Consider the following 10011-nt stretch of genomic DNA (forward strand, 5'->3'; position numbering starts at 1 on the left):
TCTTTTCCTTTCCTTTCCTTTCCTTTCCTTTCCTTTCCTTTCCTTTCCTTTCCTTTCCTTTCCTTTCCTTTCCTTTCTTTTCCTTTCCCTTCCCTTCCTTTCGTTTCCTTTCCTTTTCTTTCCTTTCCTTTCCTTTCTTTTCCTTTCCCTTCCCTTCCTTTCGTTTCCTTTCGTTTCCTTTCGTTTCCTTTCCTTTCCTTTCCTTTCCTTTCCTTTCCTTTCCTTTCCTTTCCTTTCCTTTCCTTTCCTTTCCTTTCCCTTTCTTTCTTTCTTTCTTTCTTTCTTTCTTTCTTTCTTTCTTTCTTTCTTTCTTTTTCTCTTTCTTTCTCTTCCTTTCCTTCCTTCCTTCCTTCCTTCCTTCCTTCCTTTTCCTTTCTTTCCTTTCTTTCTCTTTCTTTCCCTCACTTTCCTTCGTTCTTTCTTTCTTTCTTTCTTTCTCTTTCTTCTTTCCTTCCTTCTTTTTTCTTCTTTCTTCCTATCTCTTTCTAGGCCTCTCTTTCTCTTTCTTCCTTTCCTTTCTTTCTTTCTTTGATGGATAGAAACTAATCAAGGGACAATCCAGCCTAGAACTCAGAAGAAACTTCCCGACAGCGCGAACAATTAATCAGTGGGACGGCTTGCTTCCAGAAGTTGCGGATGCTCCATCGCTGGAGCCTTTTCAGAAGAGATTGAAACAACTCTCTGTCTGAAACGGGAGAGTTTTTCCCTGCCTGAGCAGGGGGGTTGGGCTAGATGACCTCCAAGGTCCCTTCCAACTCTGTTATTCTGTTGCCCAGTGAGGCTTTCCTACAGGGCAAGGAAATATGGAGCTGGGAATGTCTGGTGGGCAGGAAGAGGGCAAGGCGGGACCCTCCGTAGCAGTTCACAGAGTATATCTAATAGATATGTGGATAATTGTTTTAGTCCGGCAATATTCAGTCTGTAGGTGAAGAGCAATAAAGAAACTACTCAGAAGCGCTCCAGGTGTGCTTCTTGTTCTTTGGGCATTACTCCAGAGGAGACAGTGCCAAGACCACGATGGAGCCTGTTATCTCCCCACTTGCCTTATAATACAGCACTGGTCCCTGTTGTTCCTTTGCATGTTGAAGTAGCAATTGTCTGCAATGGCAAAAATGTGGGGAGGCATCTCCCCAATCTTTTTGTTGGTGTAGAGACGGATCTGCTCCGGGGAGTAAATGGGAAGCAGCTGGTAGGGATTTACGGCCACCAGGATGGAGCCCGTGTACGTCTGGAGAGTGAAGAGAAATAAATACACATACACACGTGCACAGACAGAGAGTAAGAAAAATTGGGCCAGGTCAGACCGTGGATCTGGCTACGAGATCGGCCACTTCACGATAAGGGTATAATAATAATAATAATAATAATAATAATAATAATAATAATAATAATAATAATAATAATAATAATAACAACAACAACAACAACAATAATAATAATAATAATAATAATAGTTGTTATTGTTGTTATTGCTGTTATTGCTGTTATTATTGTTATTGTGCTTGTTATACCAGATAGTTCTGACTGCAGAGAAATTTTGACCAGTTAATCCTTCCAATGTAGTAGTAGCAATTGTAGTAGGAGTAATAGTAGGTAGGGGTAATAGTAAGTAGCAAGGTCTACTAGGTTTGGTATTTTTGACTGTTGGATTTTGTTATAGTCATTATGCTGGCAGTTTAATAATGAATACTTTATTAATTGTTTCATTTAGGAAAGCAAACCAATATTTAAGTGTTAGGATAGCAGCAGCTGAAACGGTTAATTGTTGTCTTTGTTATTATGCTGACAATTTAAGAATAATAAAAAAAATACTTTAACCTGGAGTCATAACAAAAAAGCAACCTAACCTTTTATCTAGTCCTCATCCAGCATGGAGTTCAACTCCCAGAATTCCCCCAGTCAGAATGGGTAGCCTTCAACTCCCAGAATCCCCCGGCCAGCCATACAAGCTGGGGAATACTGGGAATTGCAACCTCTCTTAGGGAAACGTGGTTGTACATTCCTAAGAAGAAAATGCTACTTCACGGTTGCAAAAATGGAGCTCCCATTTTTCCCCACGATCTGTGGGAAAAAGAAAGTTACAAACCGTCCCCATTCCACCCCACAACAAGTGCTGCACACACACACACACACACACACACACACATCCCTCCCAGACAAGCTAAGCCTTCTCCTGAGGTCCTTGCTCTCTCTCTCTCTCTCTCTCTTTTTTTTGCAAAGCTGCAAAACCATGCAGCGAGCAACCAGGTTAGGGGGGTGGACATAAATGGTCCCCCTCCCAAGCAAAGCAAGCAGACGGAAGCGATCCGCAAAACGTAGCATCAAATAAAGAGCGGAGCGTAAGACAGTGCGACAACAAGGCACTTGGCATACTTACCCTTCCGCCACAGTTAGTCTAGGTTTCAAAGCAGAGGGAGGAGGAAAGTGTTATTTTGGGTTCAAATAACCTTTTCTCCAAGGAGGAGGGGAGAGGAAACAGTACAGAGGAGAGGGGAGGGGAGGAGAGGAGAATAGAATATAAAATTTAGAATACAGTAGACTAGAGCAGGGCTTTTCAACCAGCGGTACGGGTACCACCTGTGGTACGTTGGCACCTGGCAGGTGGTACGCGACCATCCTAGAAAAGTGGCAGCAGGGGAGGGGAATGAACTGACCCGGTGGCAGCACCGCACAAGCCGGAGCGAGAGACGGCTGGAGCTGCAGGGCTGTCGGGGCTCAGCGGAAGCGCCAGGATCAGCGTCAGGATCCAGCTGGAGCTCGGCGCTGATCCCGGCGCTTCCGCTGAGCCCAGAAGAAGCGCCGATCAGCCGGAATGTTGCAGCATCTCCAGGGTCTTTGGGATTTACATTCAGATGCTTGGCAACTGATTCATATTTATGACGGTCACAGCGTCCCAGGGTCACGTGAAGTGACCAAAACCTGCTGCAACCACCCAGCAGAGGGGGGGGGGAATAAAAACCAAACACCCCCCCACCCCACCCCTGCTGCCAATCCTCCACAGAAATGCTCACAACAGTGAAAACCTCGGACAGGAGGAAGAGCTCCACCGGGCGGGCAGGCAGGCGTCTTGCTCGGCTGTGGCTTGGGGGGCACTTTGTTCAGGGCCATTGTAACTTTGAACAGTCACTAAACGAGCTGTTGTAAGTCAAGGACTACCTGTACTTCATCACTTTTTTCCTTTTTTTTTTTTTTTTGGTCATCAAGTTTTGGACCCCTTGCTAGGCGACTGGTGGTACTCGGATGTTGACCTATCCTAAAAAGTGGTACGATGGGTGAAGAGGTTGAAAAGCCCTAGAGTAGAGTAGAGTAAAATAGAATACAAGGTCTGTTATATATTTTCACATGATCACATGGGGCACGTCAACGGTCATAGGTATGAATGATGTGCCGAGTGCCCTTTTGATCCTCTGACCGCGGGCGATGCTGCAACAGCAAAACCATCATCCGTCGCTTTGCTGATGTAACTTTTGTCTACGGAGATGCTTTTTCCAAGAGACGTTTCGCTTCTCATCCAAGAAGCTTTGCATTGATAGAAATTGACTCAGAGACGGAACTTGTTAAAGACTGTATGATAAAGTGGGCTCAGAATTTTCAAGAAGTCATTACAATGGATACCTGGGAAAAGATTTGGGTGAGAAATGTAAAATTTACGCAAGCTCAAAACTTAAGAGAGAATTTTCATAAGATGTTTTATAGGTGGCATTTAGATCCTAAAAAATTAGCAAGTATGTATCCGAACTGCCAGCCCAAATGTTGGAGGTGTGGTGGTGAAGATGCAATGTATTTTCATGTATGGTGGACCTGTAAAAAGGTTAAAGCTTTTTGGATTAAAATTTGGTGGAATATGCAAAAGATATTTAAGAAAAGGATAAAGTTTTGTCCGCAACTGTTTTTACTGGGCATTATTACGGACACTACTGTTGTGGACACTAAGTTGATCTTGAATTTAATTACGGCAGCGAGACTTTTAATAGGGCAATATTGGAAGAAGGAAGAACTGCCGACTATAGAAGAATGGACTTTAAAAGTTTCCAACCTGGCGGAAATGGCAAAGATTTCAGCGTATTTGAAAGATCAATCGCAACAGAGACATATTGTGGAGTGGAGAAGATGGATTGATTATATCCAGAATAAATATGGGACTAAAAAGTTTCACCTAGCATTTGAATAAGTATTGATGTGATATTTATATTGCTTGTAGTTAGTTTACAAGAGTTAAAGTGCGATAGATTTAATAGTTTATTGTCGTTTGCATAAGGTAGACTATGATTGTTTGTATTTTTATACCCTGTATTGAGCTCTGGGAAGTCGGGGAGGGGGGAGGGGGAAGGGAGGGAGGTGTTGGGGAGGGTTGGGGAGAGGGGAGGGGGTGGGGAGGGGGTTTGCTTTGTTAAAAAATGTATTGTAAAACTTTTCAATAAAAAAAAGAAGCTTCTTCAGTTGGAAGAAGCTTCTTGGATGAGAAGCGAAACGTCTTCCAGGAAAGACAAAGAAATTCCAGTTGCCTTTCAAAAAACAGCGCCTTTGGGGACGTTGTAACGTTGAACGGTCAATAAAAGAGCTGTTATAATTCGAGGACTAGCTGTAAAATGAACAGAAGTGTGAAGAGCATCATCTAAATGAAGAAATTTTTTTTTTCAAATAACTCTTCCATCGAGGGAAACACTTACATAAATCAGGCACTCCCGGTAGCGGATGAGGAGATTTCGCAGAATGCCGGCCTCGTTCAGATCCCCCAGACGTATCATGTCTTCCACCCCATGGATAGAAGTGGGGTGCATGGGTTTGATGTGAGTGGCATTTTGAGGAGAGACCCAGTGCTCCTGAAATCAATCCATCAATCCATCAATAATCAAGCAAGTCCCATCCGTGGAGATCCAGATGGAAAGGAAGGGACGCACGAAGCCAGCAGATCAAGTTGAGCATCGAACTGCACATGGTTAAAGCACCGGCGCAAATGCTTCACAATGTGGGCTGCTTTGCAGACCACCTTACGGAACTGAGCTTTTCGGGGCAAACTCCCCGTTTCCGCAGGAAAGCTGTGTTAATCTAGGGATGCATCAAATCAAAGAGACTAGCCCATTTCCAAGCCAAGAAATGGGATTAAGGCATTCAAGAAGCTTCTTCAGTTCAGAGTAGAGTAGAGTAGAGTAGAGTAGAGTAGAGTAGAGTAGAGTAGAGTTAAGAATAGAATGGAGTAGAGTAGAAATAAGAATAGAATGCAGTAGAGGTAACAGAGTGAGCGCCTGTTACTCGTCCCAGCTTCTGCCAACCTAGCAGTTCGAAAGCACGTAAAAATGCAAGTAGAAAAATAGGGACCACTCCGGTGGGAAGGTAAGAGCGTTCCGTGTGCCTTTGGCGTCTAGTCATGCCGGCCACATGACCACGGAGACGTCCTCGGACAATCGCTGGCTCTTCGGCTTTGAAACGGAGATGAGCACCGGCCCCTAGAGTTGGAAACGACTAGCACACATGTGCGGGGGAACCTTTACCTTTACCTTTTAGAGTAGAAATAAGAATAGAACGGAGTAGAGTAGAGTAAAAATAAGAAGATTAGAGTAGAGTAGAAATAAGAATAGTAAAGTAGGTAGAAACAAGAATATAGAATAGAGTAGAAATAAGAATAGAGTAGAGTAGAAATAAGAATAGAATAGAATAGAATAGAATAGAATAGAATAGAATAGAATAGAATAGAATAGAATAGAATAGAATAGAATAGAATAGAATAGAATAGAATAGAATAGAATAGAATTCATTATTGGCCCAGTGTGATTGGACACACAAAGAATTTATCCTCCCAAAAACTTCTTGGGTGAGAAGCAAAACAACATTAAGAAAAAAGCAAAGTGTGTCCAGCTGCCTTTCGAAAAAGCACTTTGGGGACCTCATCAGACACACGCAGCGTCTGCCTCTGAAGCCTGGGTGTTGCATTTGATTCACCTGGTCACCTGAAGCAGCTCACCAAAGCTTCTGCTTTCTCATAAAAGGGGGGAAAATGGCTACCCGATTCTTTCTGAGCCTGTTGAATTCCATGCATGTACCAAACAGCTCTGGGGAAGCATGGTGGAATGTAGTCTGGATTCCCCAAAGGGAGGGGCTGCATTCCAGAGGAGCAAGAAACAGTATCAAGTTGGTGTGAGAGAAAGAGGGTGAAGACAGCTCCTTCCTAACAGTTTCCTGATGATAGGTAGTCCTCAACGTACGACAGTTCATGTAGTGACCGTTCAAAGTTACAACGGCTCTGATAAAAGTGACTTTTCCCCCGGTCACTAAACGAACTGTTGTAAGTTGAGGACTAGCTGCGGAGAGCCCAAGACTGTAGATCCAGAACGTCAAGGAAAGGAGGGTTCGAATCACGTTTTCATTTTTACGTACTTTTCCTTCATCGTCGATCACCTGGATTTGTCCCGAATCGCACAGCTTGACCACCGCTCCAATGGGAACTTCAAATTCCCGTCTGGTCCTGAGGTCCATCCAGACATAATCCCCCTGGGAGGAAAGACAAACAGGGCATTTTAAGTCCGGAAGAAAGGCAACACAGAAATATTACAGTATGATTCACATACTCTGTGTAGGAAGGAGGAGGAGGAGGAGGAGGAGGAGGAGGAGGAGGAGGAATGTGGGGTCCTTGGGGCTCTCTGAACTTGCTTGTGTTTTTGCAGACGTTTCATTACCCAACTAGGTCATAGCATCAGTGCTAGGAGGGGAAGCGGCGATGGCCAACCTTTTAGAGACCGTGTGCCCAAACTGCAACCCAAAACCCACTTATGTATCATCGGGTGCTGGGTGGGCGTGGCCCATTGGCTGGGTGTGGCCAGTTGGGTGGGCGTGGCCCATTGGGTGGGCGTGGCTGCAGTGGTAACGGCAGACTGGGTGGGACTAAAAAGCTCAAGCCATCAATTCCAACTTTGCGAGAACTTTTTTTTTCCCCCGCAAAAAGTTGACATTGATGGATTGAACCTTTTTTTTTTGTACGCGGCGGCGGAGGCCTAAAGCGAAAAGGTTTTATAAAACCCAGCTGAAGACCTAGGACTGGGGCGACGGCATGCGTGCCCACAGAGAGGGCTCTGCGTGCCACCTGTGGCACCTGTGCCATGGGTTCGCCACCATAGGAGTAGAGTATATGTAGAGAGAGGAGAAGGAGGAGGAGGAAGAGGAGGAGGAGGAGGAGGAAGAGGAGGAGGAGGAGGAAGAGGAGGAGGAGGAGGAGGAGGAGGACCATGGGGTCCTTGGTGCTCTCTGAGCTGGGTTGTTTTTTTGCAGATGTTTCATGACCCAACTAGGTAACTTTATCAGTGCTAGAAGGGAGTGGGGTTTGTGGAGGAGGAGGAGGAGGAGGACGACTGTGGGGTCCTGGGTGCTCTCTGAGCTGGGTTGTTTTCTTGCAGACCTTTCATTAACCAACTAAGTAACTTCATCCATGCTAGTGAAGGTGGGATTTGCTCCCTGTTTATATACCCCCTTTCGAGCTTCTTTCTCCACCCATTATGCAGCTGGGGGCTCCACCCTCTTTTATCTGACAGTTCCCCAGAGCAGGGGTTCCCAACCCCCAGTCCGTGGACCGGGACCGGTCCACAGCATGCTAGCAAGCAGGCTGCACAAGCAAGCGAAGGTCGGGACGCAGGCATTATTCAGAACCACGTACCCTCCAGTCCACGGAAAAACCTTTCTCCATGGCACCGGTCCCTGGTGCCCAAAAGGTTGGGGACCTCTGCCCTAGAGTATCTCTTCACCCATTACTCAAGTCTTCCTCACCTAACATTATCACTTTACAATGCCTTAGTAAGGCCACTCTAGGAATACTGCATCCAGTTTTGGTCGCCACGATGTAAAAAAGATGTTGGGACTCTGGAAAGAGGGCAGAGAAGAGCAACAAAGATGATCGGGGGACTGGAGGCTAAAACATATAAGGAACGGATGCTGGAATTGGGTATGTGTAGTTTAATGAAGAGAAGGACGAGGGGGGACAGGATAGCAGCATTCCAGTATCTCAGGGGCTGCCCCAAAGAAGAGGGAGTCAAGCTATTCTCCAAAGCACCTGAAGGCAGGAAAAGAAGCAACGGATGGAAACTAGTCAAGGAGAGAAGCAACCTAGAACTAAGGAGAAACTTCCTGAAAGTTGGAACAATTAACCAGTGGAACAACCTGCCTCCAGAAGTGGTGAATGCTCCAAGTTTTTAAGAAGAGACTGGACAGCCATTTGCCTGAAATGTTATAGGGTTTCCTGCCTGAGCAGGGGGTTGGACTAGATGACCTCCAAGCTCCCTTCCAACTTCTTCTTCTTCTTCTTCTTCTTCTTCTTCTTCTTCTTCTTCTTCTTCTTCTTCTTCTTCTTCTTCTTCTTCTTCTTCTTCTCCTTCTCCTTCTCCTTCTCCTTCTCATTATTATTATTATTATTATTATTATTATTATTATTATTATTATTATTATTATTATTATTATTATTATTATTATTATTATTATTATTATTATTATACATAGAAACCAATTCAGGCCTTGTCTGCAACCCTTCCAATTTGCAAAAGGTGAAGAAGAAAAAAAGCAGAATTTGAGGTGCAGAGAGGCAGGTTTCATGGCTAGGGAAAAAAAAACCGCCGTCTAGTAACTCACCTGTTGATCTCCCCTTTACCAGGTATGTTCAAGTGAAACTGGACGGCCATTTTTTCGACAAGGCTCTAATTTCTCTGTTGGTTTTTTTAAAAATTTATTGGTGATGTTAATTAAAAACACCCAACTCTCTGAAAATCCTGGGCAGTCTTTATTCTCCGTTCTGGAAAAGGGTTGAATTATCTCTCTCTCTCTTCTCTTTCTCCTTCTGTCTCTCTCCTTATTTTCTCTCTCTTTCTCTCTCCTTTTTCTCTGTTTTTCCCTTTCTCCCACTCTGCTCTTTTTCTTTCTCTTTCTTTCTCTCTTTCCTTCTGTTTCTCTCTCTTTCTCCTTCTCTCTCTTTACTTTCTCTCTTTTTCCTTCTCTTTCTCTCTCCTCTTCTCTCTCTTCTCTCTCTCTCTTTCTCTACTTTTCCCTCTTTCTCTCTACTCTCTTTCTCCCTTCTGCTCTTTTCTCTTTCTCTCTTTCCTTCTGTTTCTCTTTCTCCTTCTATTTTTCTCTTTCTCTCTCCTCTTCACTTTCTCTTTTTTCTCTCTCTCTCTCTCCTCTTGTCTCTTTCTCTCTTTCTCTCTCTCCCTCTCCTTCCTTTTTCTCTTTTGCCCTCTCTTTCCTTCTCTCTTGCCTTCTATTTTCTCTCTCTCCTCTTTTTCTTTCTTTTTCTTTCTCTCTTTTTCCTCTTTCTCTCTCCTGTTTCCCTCTCTCTGCTTTTCTCGTTTCTCTCTTTCTCTCTCCTCTTCTCTCTCTCTCTCTCTATTTGAGACATCCTGTTTCAAGAACACACAGATCGTCTTTAATACATCCACTAATCCTTTCCCACGTTATATATATATATAAAAAAAACCTTCACTTCTGACATCTTTCCAACCAGTTCCAGAAGCCAAGGAGATGCTGTCAGGCCTCGCTTAAAAAGCCCTCCGCTGGAAAAAGTCCGCCCTTCCAAATTATTATTATTATTATTATTATTATTATTATTATTATTATTATTATTATTATTATTATTATTATTATCATTACTAACACCACCAGCCCAGAAGACCTTAAATACACGCTTTGTTTTCCCCAAGTCTTGGAGTAGCCTTACTCAGACCTTACGTAGCACCTCCTTCACTACGTCTACCTTCCAGATAATGCACGCACAGGATGGGCAACGAACGTCTCCCGAATGACAAAGACTCTTGACTTTCTCTTACCGACAAAAGCGTGTGGACTTTCAAGGCTTGGTTGACGTTCCGGATCAGCGCCCATTTTTTCTGATCTCTCTCGCGGACCCCCATCTCGCTGTGGTACTGGAACATGTCAGCATTTCAGCTCCCCTTATCCTGCCCCCCCCTCCCTGCACACGCACACACGCACACAAGATCTGTGGTCTTTCCACCATTAAGTTTGCTCTTCAGTTTATTTTCT

General features: G+C 44.2%; 1 protein-coding gene across 1 annotated transcript in view; it reads right to left on the reverse strand.

Moving 5' to 3' along the window:
* The window catches only part of MYO7A (myosin VIIA), a 73041-nt gene extending 66552 nt beyond the window's left edge, over positions 1–6489 (reverse strand). Inside the window, exons 1-4 of the mRNA XM_083362590.1 lie at positions 6376–6489; positions 4671–4823; positions 2378–2395; positions 1040–1228 (exon numbers count right to left, since the gene is read on the reverse strand). Coding sequence (XP_083218716.1) covers positions 1040–1228; positions 2378–2395; positions 4671–4823; positions 6376–6474 — 459 coding nt within the window. The 5' untranslated portion in view covers positions 6475–6489. The remainder of the gene's footprint in view (positions 1–1039; positions 1229–2377; positions 2396–4670; positions 4824–6375) is intronic.
* Between the last annotated feature and the right edge of the window lie 3522 nt (positions 6490–10011).

The sequence above is a fragment of the Vipera ursinii genome (genome assembly GCF_947247035.1).
Source record: "Vipera ursinii genome assembly, chromosome: 4".
Taxonomy (NCBI): domain Eukaryota; kingdom Metazoa; phylum Chordata; class Lepidosauria; order Squamata; family Viperidae; genus Vipera; species Vipera ursinii.